We start from the raw sequence: 18,710 nt of genomic DNA on the forward strand, positions 1-18,710 counted from the left end.
GTTCCTCATTTCTCTCAGCCTTCATAAAATTGAATGGAGTTAGGGCCTTGCTCTAGATTAGGCTTTGGCTTAAGGGAATGTTGTGGCTAGTTTGATATTCTATCTAGACCACTGAAGCATTCTCCATATCAGCAATAACTAAGCCAGCTATTTAGCTTGCTTATCACTCATGAGTTCACTAGAGTAACACTTTTTTCTGTAAGAACTTTTCCTTTGTATTCACAACCTAGCTTTTTGGCACAAGAAGCCTAACTTTTGGCCTATCTTGGCTTTCAACATACCTTCCTCTCTAAGCTTGATCATTTCTAACTTTTAAAGTGAGAGATATGTGACTCTTCCTTTCACTTGAACATGAAGAGACCATTTTAGGCTTACTGATTGCCCTAATTTCAATATTGTTGTGTTTCAGGGAATAGAGAGGTCTTGGGGGAGAGAAAGAGGAATGACCAGTTAGTGGAGCAGTCAGAACACACACATTTATCAATTAAGCTCACCGTCTTATATGGGTACAGTTCATGGCACCCCAAAACAATTAGAACAGTAACATCAAAGATCACTGATCAGAAATCACTATAACAAATATAATAATGAAAAAGTTTGAAATATTGTGACAACTGCCAAATTGTGATGCAGAGGCATGAAGTGACATGCTGTTGGAAAAATAACACCAATAGACGTGCTGGACAAAGTCACTACAGGTCTTTAATTTGTAAAAAAAAATGTATCTGCAAGGCACAATAAAGCAAAGTGCAGTAAAATGAGGTATGCCTGTATAAAAATTATGTTTTTTGAAAGATTTAAGTATTTTATCCAAGAAAAGCCTGGACCTCTTTGAAGTCTGGCTCTTTATTTCCTTTGTGGTTATTTGTCCATTTAGTTTTTATACCTGGAGTCAGTTTTGATAATTTACATTCTTAGAGAAATGTGTTTCATTTAAGTTTTCATGTTTAATAGCTATTTATTATATAAAATGTTCTCGTGTGCATGTGTGTGTGTGTGTGTGTGTGTGTTTTAATTTTATCTGTGAATGTGGATATAGTTTAAATCCTGATTGGAGCAAACCAAGTGTAAAAAAGACATTTGTGAACTAATTGAAGCAATTTGATTATAGAAGACAGTTGTGGAAATTTGATTACATACTTGAGTTGGATGAGTCCAAAGAATTATTGTTAATTTTTTTAGGTGTTGATAATTTTGTTAGGCATTTGGTAATGGCTTTTTGTTTTATTAGTTTTATCTATTTTAAATTTTATTGATTTCTGTTATTATTTCACTCATTTTGCTTGCTTTAGGATTATTTTGTTTGTGCTTCTTGAAGTGGGACCTGGCGTTAAATGATTTGAAACTTTTTCTCTTTTCTAATGTAAGCATTTAGTGCTTGCTATAAGTTTTCCTTAGCACTGCTTTAACTGTGTCCCTCTGTTTTTAAACTCTTTCATTGCTGCTTTTGTGTCCCTGTATAATTAACAATACTGTAAATTCCATGAAGGCAGAGAAAGATACTTTGTTTTAGCTTTTCCCAGTATTTAGCACATTGCCATGTAATTGTAAATGATTTTTGAACGTCAAGACTTGCATATAGTAATTCAGATTGACTGCTCAACTTAATAATCTGGAATTGTAAAGAAACAAAATTAGTAGAAATATTCTCAAAATGTTACAAGAAAACTGTAAGAGAATATGCAAGTAAAATTTTATTCTCTGTAACAGAAGCTTTAATTTTTTTTAGTGAAAAATGTATTGGAAGCAAGAAAGGGGTTAAGTCTCAGCAATAAGCCTTTTTGTTTAAGAATTCATATAAAGAAATATTTGAAATATTAGCAGGATTACTGTAGGAGAGCAGAAGCATGAAAATTTAGTCTGAAACCAGTTCCGATCTCTCAACTACTCTCTTAATATTTTCAGTCTTTCTTGGAGCCTATGGACTTTTCATTTTTTTTTTTTTGTATCTTTTTTACATCTCAAGATTTATGAATAGAGCAAAAATGGTTTCTTCTAGAATCTGCTGGTAACAATCTTATCTTCCATTTAAAGATAATTTTAGAAAGAAAGGGGGAAGACTATGGAAAGTTGATGGGTGACTATACACGCAAGTGTGGTATAAGTGGGAAAAAAACTATTAACTTTAAGTGAAATGTGAGTTAGAATCCTAACTTACCATGTAGGCTGTGTGGTTTGGGTCAATTTCATTAATTTTTCTGAAACTCATTTTCCTCATTTGTAATAGGAGATACTACTATCAAGTTTTCCAGTTGTTGTGAGGATCAGAGAAAACATATAAAAGTTTTAAACATATTTGCCTCATATAGTATATTTGTAAGCATTTATACAGTGTTGTCATTATATAAGATTCATCTCAATTTTTTAAGGGAAGCCTTTTAGGGAAAATATCAACAATCATTTTAATGTGGTTTGAAGAGACAACTACATGTTGAATATGTAAATATAGCAAATGAATACTATAAACTAGAACAAATTATAAATAATAGAATGATAACCTTGGCAGAATATAGCATAAAGTACCAAAATTTAAAAACAACAAAAACACAGGGGCGCTTGGGTGGTTCATTCATTTAAACGTCCTACTCTTGGTTTTGGCTCTGGTCATGATCTGGTTTGTGGGATTGAGCACCACATCAGGCTCAGCACTGGCAGCATGGAACCTGCTTGGGACTTTCTCTCTCCCTCTCTCTCTCTCTGCCCCTCCCCCATTCGTGTCTTTCCCTCTCTCTAAAATAAAAATAAAGAATAAAAATAAAAACAAGGGGCACCTTGGTGGCTCAATATCCGACTTTGGCTCAGGTCATGATCTCACGGTCTGTGAGTTCAAGCCCCGCATCGGGCTCTGTGCTGACAGCTTGGAGGCTAGAGGCTGCTTTGGATTCTGTCTCCCTCTCTCTCTGCCCTTCCACCGCTCATGCTCGCGCTCTCTCTCTCTCTCTCTCTCTCTCAAAAATAAATAAACATTAAAAAGAAAAAATTTAAAAAATAAAAAAAAACACTGAAAGCCTTGGATTTTAGAGACTTTATTGTGAATTCCCTTGACTTTTTAAAATCCTGAAAATTAGGGGCGCCTGGGTGGCGCAGTCAGTTAAGCGTCCGACTTCAGCCAGGTCACGATCTCACAGTCTGTGAGTTCGAGCCCCGCGTCAGGCTCTGGGCTGATGGCTCGGAGCCTGGAGCCTGTTTCCAATTCTGTGTCTCCCTCTCTCTCTGCCCCTCCCCCGTTCATGCTCTGTCTCTCTCTGTCCCAAAAATAAATTAAAAAAAAAAGTTGAAAAAAAAAATTAAAAAAAAAAAATAAATAAAATCCTGAAAATTAGAGGAAGACATGATCTCATATAAAGGGTATTAAAGTCTTACTGAGAGGATATTAGTAACTGGTGGAATGATTACAAACCAAGCATAGGAGAAGAGGAGCATTTATCTACAAGGATTAAAGATTACTCTGCCCTCAGACTTTTCTGGTGTCGGTGTGAGGAGACTATGAACAATATTTACAAAGTTTGTACTTGATCAAGTTGTGCTTCTCTGCCCTCAGACTTTTCTGGCGTCGGTGTGAGGAGACTATGAACAATATTTACAAAGTTTGTACTTGATCAAGTTGTGCTTCATATATAAAGGCAGTAGTAGACAGTCTTAAGCCTGCAAGAATTTAGACTATAGCACCAATGAGCACTATTACCAAAATTACTTGCTGAAACCCAGCCAAAAAACATGACATTAATGAAGAACTCACATATAAAGGAGCTGTAATAAAAGGACTATTAATGAGCATGGAATCCAATTTAATACATATCCAAGATTAAGCAGTCATGGGAATTACTGTATAATTTATAGAATGTAAACTATGCAAAATTTTACAGAATAAAAATAGTTCACAAAAATTGAGTGTTTGGGGGAGTATATATAGGCTGATTTACACATTTCTCACAGCAAGAAATTACTAGGTACTATCTAAAATTGAAATATGTAGTTTTCAAAAAGGGCCTCCAATTGCTTTATATTTTTCATAGTCTTTTTCTTATCTTTAGAAGAGTCATAAATTTTAGCTCTTTCAAAGTTCATTTAGAGTCATTTAATTTCCCTTTTTTTCCCCCAGTAAATTCAAGTAAATCTAACTTAATAGGTTAAATTTTTAAAATAGCGTGATTCACAGTTCTAGTTCTGTAAACCTATGGTAAAATGGTTAAGAATCTGAATTCTTTTTTTTTTTTTTTTAATGTTTGTTTGTTTCAAGAGAAACAGTGCAAGCCAGAGAGGAGAGAGAGAGAATCCCAAGCAGGCTCTGTGCTCAGTACAGTGTCTGACACAGGACTTGATCTCACGAGCCTGGGATCATGAGTTGAGCCAAAATCAAGAGTCGGACACTTATCCAACTGAGCCACCCAGGTGCCCCAAGAATCTGAATTCTTGATAGACATTGTTAGTGTGAATGTGAAGATTACTAACCTTCTTTCTGAGTTTATCTGTAAAATGGGAATGACAGTCCCTTGTTTATGGTTTACAGTTAACTTGTGTAAATCTCTCAGTACAGGGCTCAACTGTTAGCTGTAGTTCTCTCCTCATCATTCTCTGTTATTTATAAAGATGCTATTCCTATCTGTAGTGATATTACCAAATATTAATGATAGCTGTTTCTGAGTGATGGGATTTGAGGTGATTTCTTTCTTTTTCAATGTAGTTCTATACTGTTCTATATTGCTTGACTTATTTTTTACAATGAATAACACAAAGCTGTCCCTTAAAAAATAAAGTAAAAATATAAGTTTTAGTTGTCCCAGCACTTCTTTTGCATCTGAAATCTCCATTGTTGAGCCTGATAATCTGTATTTTTAAAATGTTCCCCAAGTGATTTTGATGATGTATCAGGTTTAGAAAGCAGTTGACATTGAGAATTTCCCTGCACTTAATTTCAATTAACATATTATAGGCTCCTATAATGTGCAACTTAGTTGTGTAGTGTCTTCCAATCTGCTCTCCTTCAATACTCTTTGTTAAGAATCTAAAGAGGGAGGGGGAATGGGCTAAATAAGGAGCGTTAAGGAATCTACTCCTGAGGTCATTGTTGCACTATATGCTAACTAACTTGGATGTAAATTTAGAAATTAATTAATTAATTGAATTTAAAAAATGAAATGAAAAAAACAAAAAAGAAAAGAATCTGAAGAGTTGAGGGTGCAGATTTTTGCCAAAAATCAGAGTAGGGCTTGGGGTACATTGTACCTATATGAGGTGGCTATTTTATCGCAGGAACAGGAAAATAAAATGGGCGTAAACGGAAATTTAGTCATAAGGCAGGAGTCTTTGAAATTGGAAGGGGATGGGATAAGAACAACAGGGGTGAGCCAACACGTTTTGGCTGATAATGCTCTGGAGGAAGATGGGGGAGAGGATGGCAGCCATCCAGTGGCATCACAAAATATTTTTTAATTAAAAACAAATTTTTTAACATCCAGAAGTCAATTTTCCCTCTACTCACCCCAGAACAGGTATGTTGCTAAAAAGTGCCACCTCAGCGGAGAAAACCCTATCCATAAATATGTCACTAGTTCCCTACAAACAGTAAACCATCCCTGCTGCAAAAGTAGAGTTGTTCTGAAGCTCAGTGTCATGTGGAAAATGGTGGGGTAGCAGGTTAGTATTCATAGTTACTGGAGCTAGATGAGTACTTAATTAACTTCATATATCTGCTCTGATGATGGAAGAAATGGATTTTCTCTGGTCCTGCAGTCCTTTCCCCTTCTCAGTCACAGTGCTTTCTGTCTAAAGTGGTACTGAACACCACTGTGACTGTTGCTTTCTCCTCTAATACCAGGAGTAGTAAGACTACAGCAGTGCAAAATTCAATTGGACTGTGTCCTTCTGAGACTGTGAAGTGATTATATCTAGTGTATAGTGAGGAAATCACAACCAGTACAAAAACAAAATCAAAACCAGTGTGCTAGAAGGCAAAGTGTCAGAGAATTAGAAGATGTGGTGTAAATTGCTTACAGTGTGGCTCCTAAATGATTCAGTGTCTGCTAATGTTACCTTAATAGCTTTCCTTCGGGTTTATTGCTTCAATCTTACTCTGACAATCTTTTTATATTTACCATAAAAAATCTAGAGTTAGGATGCCTTTCATTCACTTCTCTTGGCTTCGTGTTTGCAGTTCATGGTACTTTCAAATTACTTTTGTTGGTAAAGTCTTGATAATGTATGCTCTTACTAAAGGGAGATTTCGAGATTCTTGAGGAGATTCTTTGGCTCCCCCCCCCCCCCCTTGTATAATGACTCAGCAGTTCTGTACATTAGTGATCATCACAGTAAATGCACTCTTAATCCCTTTATCATTTTACCCATCCCCTACCCACCTTCCCTCTGCCAACCACCAGTTTTGTGTATTTAAGACTCTGGTTTTTATCTCTTTTTCTTTCTGTTTGCTTGTTTTGTTTCTTAAATTATACATATGCGTGAAACGATACGGTATTTGTCTTTCCTGACTTCATTTAGCATTATACCCTCTAGATCCACCCATGTTATTGCAAATGGAAAGATCTCATTCTTTTTTATGGCTGAGGAATATTCCAGTGTGTGTGTGTGTGTGTGTGTGTGTGTGTGTATCACCCATCTTCTTTATCCATTCATCTATGGATGGACGCTTGGATTGCTTTTATATCTTGGGTATTATAAATAATGCTGCAGTAAGCATAGGGGTGCATATATCTTTTTATATTAGTGTTTTTTTAATTTTCTTTGGATAAATATCCAGTACTGAAATTACTGAATCATATGGTAATTCTATTTTTAAATTCTTTGAGGAATCTCCATACTGTTTTCCACAGTGGCTGTACCAACAGTGTACAAGGCTTCCTTTTTCTTCACATCTTTGCCAAAACTTGTGTTTCTGGCCATTCTGACAGGTGTGAGGTGCTACTTCATTGTAGTTTTGATTTGCATTTCCCTGATGATTAGTGATATTTAGCATCTTTTCATGTGTCTATTGGCTATTTGTATGTCTTCTTTGGAAAAATATCTGTTTTCCAAAACAGATTAAAAATCTGCCTATCTATTTTTAATCAGATTACTCGGGATGTTTTGGTGTTGAGTTGTAAGTTCTTTCTGTATTTCAGATAGTAACCCTTTATCGGATATATCATTTGCAAATAATCTTGAGGTTTTTAGAATTTCAAAAGAATCATTTAAACCAAGAGGGATATTTTCCCTGGGATTGTGGATTATACCTTTTGGGTGTAAGGATTTCACTAAAGACCAATCTAAATGGGGAAAAGAGGACAATAGCAAGAAAGAATTTGAGACTCCCTCTCAGGAAAAATAGCAACAAGATTGGATAAACTTATTTCTGCTTTTCCTATGGGAAATTGGGTAGGGAAGTTGAGTGGGACATATATACTCTTCATCCAGGAAGGCCTACCTTTCTGAATTTAAGAATGCAGTTAAGGTAGAACAAAGGAAGTAAGTAAACAAGTGCCTGCCAGATGAACATAAGGGAAGGGAAGCACAAATAATATAAAACAGGGAGAGAGACAAAACACAAGAGACACTTAAATATGGAGAACAAACAGAGGGTTGGTGGAGGGGTTGTGGGAGGGGGATGGGCTAAATGGGTAAAGGGCATTAAGGAATCTACTCTTGAAATCATTGTTGCTCTATATGCTCACTAATTTGGATGTAAATTAAAATAAAATTAAAAATAAATACAATAAAATAAACAAACAAGTGCCTGCCAGTTTCATATGGGTAATTTACATCTCAAGGATTAGTGAACAACTTTGCTCACACTGTCTTTCCTTTATCTTCTGCTTACCCCTTGGAATCATCCTTCTCAAATTTGAATTATTATTCTAGAAAGGACCTGTAATACGAGACATAAGAAAGCATGGTATAGCTCCATGGCTTGACAATTTTACTTATAGATTTGAGTATAAATACTTTTGTGTTAAATATATGTATATTAAATATGTATTAAAAGGAATAAAGTAAAAGGTTATTTGAGCTATTTTTTATATAAATTTTTTACTAAAGTAAATGTTAATATAGAAAAATGTGTAAATTTTTTTTTTATAATGTTTTTTATTTATTTTTGAGACAGAGACAGAGCATGAGTAGGGGAGGGGCAGAGAGAGAGGGAGACACAGAATCCCAAGCAGGCTCCAGGCCCTAAGCTGTCAGCACAGAGCCCGATGTGGGGCTCGAACTCACAAACTGCTAGATCATGACCAGAGCCGAAGTCGGACGCCTAACCGACTGAGCCACCCAGGCGCCCCAATATAGAAAAATGTGTAAATCAAAAATGTAGAGCTTGGTGAATATCTCAAAGATAACTATGTAGCTACTACTTTTATTTTGATATTAGCATACTTTCTTTTTGTAAGTGTTTGAATGATACATCTTTTTCCATCCTTTTGCTCTTTCTGAATATAATGTGTGTCTCTTATAAGCAGCATATAGATTGGTTTATTTTCTTTCTCTAGTCTGGCTGGCTATCTTTATCTTTTAATTAGAGTTTTCAGTCTTTTTACATTAATGTCATTGGTGATATATTTACATTAAAATCAGTCATAATACTATTTTTTTCTGTTTATTTCATCTGTTCTTTATCCACTTCTCTTTTTTCCTTGTCTTGTATTTGATTATTATTTTATATTTCATTTTTTCTGTTTTAGTTATGTATTCTTTTTTTTTTAATGATTATACTAGTAATTACTTTACACATCCGTAGTCTTTTAAAATCTAACATTAATACTTCTACTACTTCTGGACAACAATAGGATTTTAGAACACAATCTCTGTGTCCTCCCCACAATTTTTATACAAATTTTACCATTTGTTTCAATGATAGTAATATTTGTGAGATATTATGTTGTGTCATATTATATATATTTTTATATAATATCTATAATGTATACCACGTAATATGAACTACCAAAAGAGAAAAAAAAGATAAATTTAACTATTTCGACAGCAAAAAAGAAGAAGAGTGTGGCAAGCAGGCTTGGGTTCACAAAGGATTCTAGTTGGGAGGAACAGGAAATTCTATGTGCAAATACTGACCTATTTACCCATGTTCCACTCTAACAATGATTCTCTAAGTTACTACTCATTTTATTGAATTGTCCATAATGTGTGTTTTAGCAGCAAATAGATAAAAGTTAAATATTCTTAAAAATGTTCTCCTATATGGAAGAAATTAACTTTCCCATATGGCTAAAAGTTAATCAAGTTTTTTCCTCATAGTATGTATGCTTTATAATTTATAACATCTTGCTAATTTTTTTCTTACAGAAATAAACTTTCGGGAAATGGCCTCTAAATCTTGGCTGAATTTTTTAACCTTCCTTTGTGGATCTGCAATTGGATTTGTTTTATGTTCTCAGTTATTTAGTATTTTACTGGGAGAACAGGGTGATACCCAGCCTAATATTCTTCATAATGATCCTCATGCTAGGCATTCAGATGATAATGGACAGAATCATCTAGAAGGACAGATGAACTTCAATGCAGATTCTAGCCAACATAAAGGTATGGTTTGCTTTATTAAGGAGTAAACACAAACAGTAGTTTTCATTCTGTGTAAGTGTTGTGAGACTTGGAAAAGGCAATTTATTTGAATTTTGTTACATACAATATCTTTTGATAAAAGTGAGCTTAATTCCTGATATTTAATGACAATTCTTGGTTTGCCTCAGCAGAAGGAAGTTGCTAAAACCCAGATTTATTTAGGGAGTACGGTATTAATTTTGAATTCATTTTTAAGTAGAGATAGTTCAGAAACTGTAATTTGGGGAAAGGCAGAACTTTCAGATTAGATTTGTTTTTGAAAATATTCATTTAGCCTAATTTTGTTATCATGGTTTATATCTGTGTCTTTCATTTTTGCTATTTTCTGATTTTAGTCTTAGTTTTTACTTAGTCTTGTCTTATAGAAATTAAAGAGATATATATAAATCTCAATTTATATATATTTTTTCAATTTATATTTTTATCAGTAGCTAAAATAACTAATCTTTTCACCTTTTAAGAGGCATAAAAACTTAAGAGGAGGAAAGAACTAAGGATGTGTTATAATGACTTCATTTTCTCCTGGTCACCTGCTTCTAACAGGATGTTCTCAATTGTGTCCTCTGGTGCCCCTTTAAGTGTTGGTTTTCCCCATGTTTCTGTCCTTTGGCTGTTTCTTTTCTTGTGTGATATCATCAATTCCTATAATTTTAGTTCCCATCTATTCTTTACTGTCTTTGTCTTAGCCCAGTTCCTAACACTGTGAAAAGACATTAACATAATTCAAAGATCTCTGCAAGTGTGATTTATTTGACAAAAAAGAATACAGCAGCTTGAAAACAATTGGAATCCTGGGATGCAGAGGGTCCCCCAGTTAAGAATTGTTTCTTGTATCTTTTTGGCAATAAGATATTTCTTTCCTGCCTCTCAGGCAGAAGCTGAGGGATGAAATACCACATCCTGGTTGAGTTATTATGAACTAGCAAGCACATGTATACTATTACAAATGATGTCATATTGTGTAAATGTTTATACAACTGATTCAGCTCTGAGTAGGTGCTCTGTGTTCTTATCATAGAGCAGTTAAACACCATCATAGAGCAATGAGCATTGCTCCAGATTGTCAAAGGATCAGTTGGAGCCATGCTTTTTCTACTAGTAGGCTGTATCAGGTCACTGCAGGCACATATATTAGGTACCTACTTGTCCTGCTCAATGGTCCACATCTGTCTAAGCTAGAAACTATGAAGTCATGGTAGATGTCTTCTTTCACTTACCAATCAATCCCATTTTCCGTAAGTTCTAACATTCTACTTCTTTACCATTTTTCAGATTTCTTCTCTCCATTCATTTCCCCTAGTACAGACCTTCAGTTGTACCCAGGTACCTACATCAACCAAACTTCACTCTACCTCTTGTCTCCTCTTATGGTGAGCTTCTACTCATTTAAAGACCTATTTTCTGCATCATCTGTTTCCTGATTTTGCTTTATCTCCCCTTCTTCTCTGTTCTGGCCAAGTTCCCATTCCACTATTCTATAGGATTTATCAGCCACAGCTGTCTTATTCCTCAGCACATTGAACAGAGCTCTGTACAGAGCTCTACTATAGCATCGCTGTTAGTGTGTGTCACATACTGGCTTGCGTGCCAAGGTCTCCTGCAAGATTGTGAATTTTCTGTAGTAGGCCGTATGTCTTACTCATCTTTTCATCTCCTGTGCGAGCACATGCCTACAACAAAGTAATTAATAAATGAATAACTAAAAAATGAGAAAGAATATTTCTACCAAATCCCAGCAGTGAGGAGAAGGTTGTCTTGCTCAAAGTGAAACATTAGAAAGTCCTGCATCTACGAGTTTCCCTGTTCATCCAGTATTTTGTTTATCTATAGCCAGGAGTTTGGGACCCTCAAGTCCCAATGAAATATGAATGCTCTCTGAAAATAGGGTGATTTTGTTTGTTTTTGAATTGTGAATTATCGATATTCAGAGGGACAAGAGAATATTTTCAATGCATGCCCAATCTTGCCCATTGTTGTATTCCCTCTCAGTTAAGTAGAAATTTATGCCTCCAGTTGTTAATTTTTCACAGGACTGAGCTTTTGTAACTCACTAGTTGGTCTTACCTTTAAGGACATGCTTCCTCAGGATTCTGCCCGTATTATTACCACAAAAAACTATGGTTTTGCAGGTCCATGCTGGTCCACAACCACATAAGTATTGAAATTGGGATTAAATAGTTGGAAGCTTTCATGGTAATTCAACAGAGTAATTTTTGTCTAAACTGTAAGAATTAGTACTTACACTTTGCAATATCTTTTTTAGTTTTATTTTTCTACTAATTCATTTTTTAGCATGTTTACAAAAGTATAGGTCTTTAACTATTGAAATAAAAATTGATCCTTCACCAAGCACTGGTATAGAATCTTAAAATTAGAGTCTTACTTTAAACCATTAATACTCAGAATGTGGTCCTGGCCTGACAGTGTGAATTATCTGTTACCAGTCTGCATCCAGATAAGGAGTTTGTATCAGGATGTAACTCAGTTAAGCTCGCTTTTTAGTTAGGTGGACTTTTTGTGGGGTACAGCAGGACTTCCTTGATGAAAGAAGTAATGTGTTGCTTTATATTCTGGCATAAGCTCCCTATTTCTTTACAAAGGAATACTTTGAAAAACATTGCTCTAGATAGTCTTGGAAATACTACTGATACTCTATTCTGTTTCTGATTGATGGATTTGCATTTTGGAATGAAATATGGTACTATGAGAAGTAATCTCAACTCTCTATTAACCCTGTTTCTTCAAACCGAGATGGTCATGAAAGCCTTTTTTAAAGTCACGTCAGGGTACTTGTATAAATTCCTAACAGTGAACTCTTGTGGACTCCAAAATGAACTGCTACTTCAGTAGCATGTCTTTCCTGTCTTTTAGAAGCTTATTCAGAGCAGTGAGAAATTCCTTCATTGTTCTGTTGTGAACCAATAGAAGCTTTCTTTGTAGAATGAAGTGAAAAACAGAGACTAAGACTGTACTTTATATGTATACAAATCTCTGAGAGAACTTGGAGATTAAAATGCAGATTCAGATTCAGTAGATCTGGGGTGGGGCCTGAGATTCTGCATTTCTAATTCCCAGATGATGCTAATGCTGTTTGGTCAATAAACCACAGTTCAAATAGTAAGAATCTAAGTCATGGTGGCAGTTCTTATTAACGCCAATGAATCTCCTGGACAAGACTGACATGATACCAATAAATCAGAATGTCAATTCATATTAGGTTGAGTTTTGCTTTCTTTCAGCTAAATTACTAATGCTAGAAAGGTAAATAGAAGGGGGCCTTTGAAATTGCGTAAGAAAACGTTTTCTTCAATATAATTTATTTGCATTTTTACACCTATGTAGATATAACTCTAAAAATTTTTTGTTTAATAGATGAGAACACAGACATCGCTGAAAACCTCTATCAGAAGGTTAAAATTCTTTGCTGGGTTATGACAGGCCCTCAAAATCTAGAGAAAAAGGCCAAACACGTCAAAGCTACATGGGCCCAGCGTTGTAATAAAGTGTTGTTTATGAGTTCAGAAGAAAATAAAGACTTCCCTGCTGTGGGACTAAAAACCAGAGAAGGCAGAGATCAACTATACTGGAAAACAATCAAAGCTTTTCAGTATGTTCATGATCATTATTTAGAAGATGCTGATTGGTTTATGAAAGCAGATGATGATACATATGTTATACTAGATAATTTGAGATGGCTTCTCTCAAAATACAACCCTGAAGAACCCATTTACTTTGGCAGAAGATTTAAGCCCTATGTAAAGCAGGGCTACATGAGTGGAGGAGCAGGATATGTACTGAGCAAAGAAGCCTTGAAAAGATTTGTTGATGCATTTAAAACAGACAAATGTACACATAGTTCCTCCATTGAAGACTTAGCACTGGGGAGATGCATGGAAATTATAAATGTAGAAGCGGGAGATTCCAGAGATACCACTGGAAAAGAAACTTTTCATCCCTTTGTACCAGAACACCACTTAATCAAGGGGTATCTACCTAGAACCTTTTGGTACTGGAATTACAACTATTATCCTCCTGTAGAGGTAAGTTTAGAAATTTTATTACTGTATAAATACTTAGACTGACTTTTATTTACTTAAAAAAAAAAAAACCTAGCAAATAATGTGTTTCTTTGGTACCAATAACTAAGAATCTCCTTTACTCTTTTTATATAGAGTGGCGACGTATAATAAAATAGCTGAGAATATGAATGTCAGCAATAGTAATTCAATAAATATTGGTGCTATTATATGTCAGGCACTAAAAATATAGTGGTAAATATGGTCAAGTTCCAGTTCTCGTGAACCTTATAACAGTGTATTATGAATCTTACATTCTGGATGCAGAGACATACAATAAACAGGCAGACTAGTAAAGATAAAATATGATATTAGGTAGTGATAAGTGCCCTGAAGTAAAGTAAAGCCAGGTAAGGGGATAGAGAGTGACCCAGAGTGTCATGGGGTACGCTAGTTTGGGTGATTATGAAAGGTGTCTCTAAGGGGTGATTTTCGAAAAGAAATCTGAGGGAGGTTAGAGAGCAGGCTGTGTGAAGATCTGGGTAAAGAGCCTTCAAGGTTTCAGGAATGGTGCATGAAAAGACTTTTGAGGTTCAGAAAGACCTAGGTTGAAATCTTCTCCCACTTAATAGTTGAATGACTTTGGATGGACAGAATTTTCCCAAGTTCTGAGCATGAGTTGCCTCATTTGGAAAATGGACCTGATCTACCTGTCTCACTCAATTGTAATTACAGTGTATGCCTGTCACACAGTAAGCACTTAATAAGCCTTAGCTCTCATTTGGCATCTTAGAGAATTTTATTTAAAATACATTATTTTATTAGATATCTCAGATGTACAGCTAAATATTTGAGAAGAATTAATATTTTGTACCCACTAACTAGCTTTACCAAATATTAATCTTTTGCCACATTTGCTTCCTTTTTTAGAACAAAAAAGGATATAGATACAGTTTAGGCCTGTGTACCCTCCCTAGTCCAGTTTTCTTATCTCCTTCCTCAGTGTTAACCACTATCATGAATTTAATGTTTGTCATTACCATGCATGGTTGTATCTTTTTTCCTACATATTTATGTATCCATAAATAATATATAGTATTGTTTTGTAGGTTTTTAAACAAATGGAATTATTCCATAAAAATCCTTGAACATTTGCTCTTTTCATACAACATTAAAATTTATCAACATTAATACCTGTATGTGCTTCATTAATTTAGGCTGCTATGTAATCTAAGGTATGAGTATGTGGTAATTAACCCATTCGCCTGCTGGTAAACATTTAGAAATTTGTTTCCACGTTTTCACTGTTAGGAACATTGCAGCAGTGAATGACTGAAGGAGACCAGGAATCACAAACCTAGCCATTTTTTCGGTTCATATCTGTTATTGATTAATAATGCATGTAGGTAAGTCATTAGTACTCTCTGGCCTCTTTTTTCTGGCCCTAAGATACAAATAATACACTTCATGCTAGCATTCTCAGCTTCATAAGCCAGTTTTTTCAAATCATTATCTAGGACAGTGGTTCTCAACTGTGGGCTTTTTTGCCTCCCAGAGGACATTTGGCAAAGTCTGGAGACATTTTTTGTTGTTAGTTGGGAGGCTGCACTGGCATCTAGTGGGTAGAAACCCACAAGGTTGTAAACCCACTAGATGCTAAACATCTCACAATGCATAGGACAGCTCCCCACAATAAAGAATTATCTGGTCTAAAATGTCACTAACAGAGGTTAAGAAACCTTGACCTAGAACAACTGATCCAGTCTTTGGGTAATCAGCTTTGAAAACTTAGAAGCAAATCACTATTGCTTCCGATGTCAACCACCAGTCTGTTCTTGGTACTTAATAGCTATTCCTTACAGTAACAATAGCTATTCCTTACAGTAACAATAGCTATTCCTTACAGTAATTCTGCATTTAATAGGTGACAAAACTGAGACTCCAGAAAGTCAAGTAATCTGTCTTTCCTGATAGTCTAGGCAATACTGCAAACCACTCTGATTCTAAAACTTGTAATTTCCATCATGAGCTCCCCTCCATGATTAATGGGATATGTGCCCCAAAGGGAAGAGCTGAGGAATGTTAAAATAAACACTCTGTTGTTGGGATGAAATTCCACTTTAATAAACAAACAGTTTAAAGTTTGATTCTGGGGTGCCTGGGTGGCTCAGTCAGTTAAGCTCCTGACTTCGGCTTAGATCGTGATCTCACAGTTTGTGGGCTCAAGCCCGACATTGGATTCTCTGCTGTCAGTACAGAGCCCACTTAAGATCGTCTGTCCCCCTCTCTGTCTGCCCCTCCCCCACTTGTTCTCTTTCTCTCTCTCTCAAAATAAACTTAAAAAAATAAATTATTTTTTAAAAAGTTCATTTCTATGTATTGAGGCTGCTTGAAACCTTATGCTAGCATTTTATTGCTATTTTAGATGCAGCAATTTCCTAGACTATAAAACAGATGTATTCCCGGTCTGCTTTTTGATAGTCTATTTTTATTTTGTTCTAGTGAGTGCTTGGGTGCTTTTTTGATGTAAACTTTTCTTAGCATAATCTGACCATTCCAAGATTACTTGATCTCTTCCCTTCTTAATTCTGTCCTCCTTCCTATCCAAACTTAAAAACATTACAAATGCATATAACCAAAACACCTAAATGCATATAAGATTTTACTGAGTATCTCATATTGGTTACACATACAGTAACAGTAAAGGGACGTCCTAATTGTTATATGTTGTAACCAGTAAAATATCCTTCTTTCCCTTTAAGAGTACTACCCACAATTCCCACCTACAAATAGGGTGTACCTAACAATATACTTTATATGAACAAAATAAATATTTCTATGATACATCATTTATTTAAATTGTAGTTGTTTTTAAAATGGATGCAAAATTTATGTTTTCTATAAAAATTTATTCAGTTACGTAAAAGACTTGGAAGTACCAAAATTGACCCAACTTCCTAGTCCTGCCTCTTCTCTCCCAAGAAGTTATATACACACAATGTGAAATCAAACTTCTGTTATTACTCATCCATCGTTTAACAAATTTTCTTCTCCCTAAGTGAATTACGATTTTCAAAGTTATCCTAAATCTCATACATATACTTTTTCTTTGTAGTAATCACTAGAAACACATTGTGGAAAATTTTTATTTTAGTCAGTGTGTGAGATATTACAGTTGATCAAAGAGTTACGTTCTTAAGTTGGTTGTTTAGAACGTGTTCTTCACGCAATTCCCTTCTCCCACCACCTTCTCACTTCCCTAGAAGTAAGTTCCTCGGACTAAAGTCTGTTTCCTAGAAATCGCCTTCACCAGAGAATATGTAATCAGTCTAAATATAGTGGATTTAAAAAATGTGTAAACAGACACACACACACACACACACACACACACACACACACATCCCTGTGTGTGAAATTGCCTTTTTTGTAGGTCAGAAATGATCAAATAACAATTTATTCTATTCTTCAGTTCTATTTGCATTAAGTGTATCATCTGAAACTTCCTGATACATGGTTAAGGTAGAGAGCTCCTGATTTTTCCAAGTTGTTAACTGATTGTTCCCATACCATTTTTAAAAAAACATTTTTTAATGTTTATTTATTTTTGAAAGAGAGAGAAAGTGTGAGCGGGGGAGGGGAAGAGAGAGAGAGAGGGAGACACAGAATCTGAACCAGGCTCTAGGCTCTGAGCTATCAGCACAGAACCGGATGCGGGGCTCAAACTCACAGACTGCTAGATCATGACCTGAGCCAAAGTCGGATGCTTAACCGACTGGCCCACCCAGGTGCCCCTTTTCCAGTACCATATTTTAACTGTCTTATTTTCATTGCTGATTTAAAATATCTCCTGTATTGTATACTGTAGTGTTACTTACAGTAGAATTGGTGTCTGGTATTTCGGTTCTGTTCCACTGTCCTATTTGGTTTTGCCTAAGCACCATATTGTTTTGAACCTTGTAACTTTACAGATTTTGAAGTTATTAATCTAAGATTGTATATTCCTGTGCTTTATATATCTCTCAGATTGTTTTGGTAATACCGTGCCTTTATCCTTATGCATTAATTTATTCATTTAGGGACAATGGATGTCTTTGCCTGGGATTTAAAATTTTATTTTCGGTCCTTTAGTAAAGCTTTATATTTTCTCCAGATTTTATTTCTTCTTAAGTATCTCCCTATGTTTTTAATTTTAAATGTTTATTTCTTTAGAGAGTGAGCAGGGGAGAGGGGCAGAGAGAGAGAAAGAGAGAGAGAGAACTCCAAGCAAGCTCCGCACTGTCAGCACAGAGCCCAACTAAGGGCTTGAATTCATGAACCATGAGATCATGACCTGAGCCAGTATCAACAGTTGGACACTTAACCAACTGAGCTGCCCAGGAGTCCTCTCCCTTTGTTTTTAATGTTTTTGTTACTACTCTACCTGGGCTCTTCTTAAAAACTTTTTGAATGGTATATATGAAAGCTGTTATTTCTTGAAAGCATCTTTAAAGTCTGGCTTTGTTCTGGATTTTCTATTTCTGATGATTTTTTACTTGATTCTCTTGAATTTTGGTAGGAACCATAATTATATGCAAAGAACTATTTTGTTTCTAATAGTTATAGCTGTTTTCTTTTATCACCTTATTGCTTATAAATCTTAATAACAGTATCCTGGCCATCTAGCAAAAAAACAGTAATGCAATAGAGTAAAACATAATTAATGCAGTAAATATTATCAAAAATATTATTGCAGTATTTCAGGGTCACATAAAATTGCTGTCAGAAAGCATCAGCAATTTAAAATTAATTGCTATTAATTTAGTCCTTTAGTTTAATATGCACTGGCCAGTATAGTAGTCACTAGCCAGGTATGACCGTTGAGTATTTGAAATATGGCTAGTCCAAATTGAGATGTGCTGTCAGTATAATAAAATTCCTACCTGATTTCAAGGACTTAGCACAAATAAAAGAATGATTTAATAATTTTAAAATATTGATTGCATATTGAAAAAAGAATAATATGGATTTATTTAGTTAAAATATATTCAAATTAATTTCACTTTTTTACTTTTTTTTAATTAAAAACTTTTAATTTTAGAGAGCATGTAAGGGAGAGGTGCAGGGGTGGGGGGGTGGGGAGAATCTTAAGTA

At 35.1% G+C, this 18,710-nt stretch overlaps 1 protein-coding gene across 5 annotated transcripts in view; it reads left to right on the plus strand.

The window, feature by feature from the left end:
- C1GALT1 (core 1 synthase, glycoprotein-N-acetylgalactosamine 3-beta-galactosyltransferase 1) overlaps nucleotides 1-18,710 on the plus strand; it is a 39,327-nt gene that overhangs the window by 16,355 nt on the left and 4,262 nt on the right. For 3 of the 5 annotated variants that reach the window (XM_042918375.1, XM_042918383.1, XM_042918402.1), the window contains exons 2-3: nucleotides 9,289-9,525; nucleotides 12,937-13,604. In XM_042918375.1, the coding sequence (XP_042774309.1) occupies nucleotides 9,289-9,525; nucleotides 12,937-13,604 (905 nt within the window). Of the gene's footprint in view, nucleotides 1-9,288; nucleotides 9,526-12,936; nucleotides 13,647-14,891; nucleotides 14,987-18,710 lie in introns of those variants that run through there. The other 2 variants (XR_006197071.1, XM_042918391.1) reach the window with 2 other exon arrangements.

This window comes from Panthera leo, chromosome A2 (genome assembly GCF_018350215.1).
Source record: "Panthera leo isolate Ple1 chromosome A2, P.leo_Ple1_pat1.1, whole genome shotgun sequence".
NCBI lineage: Eukaryota > Metazoa > Chordata > Mammalia > Carnivora > Felidae > Panthera > Panthera leo.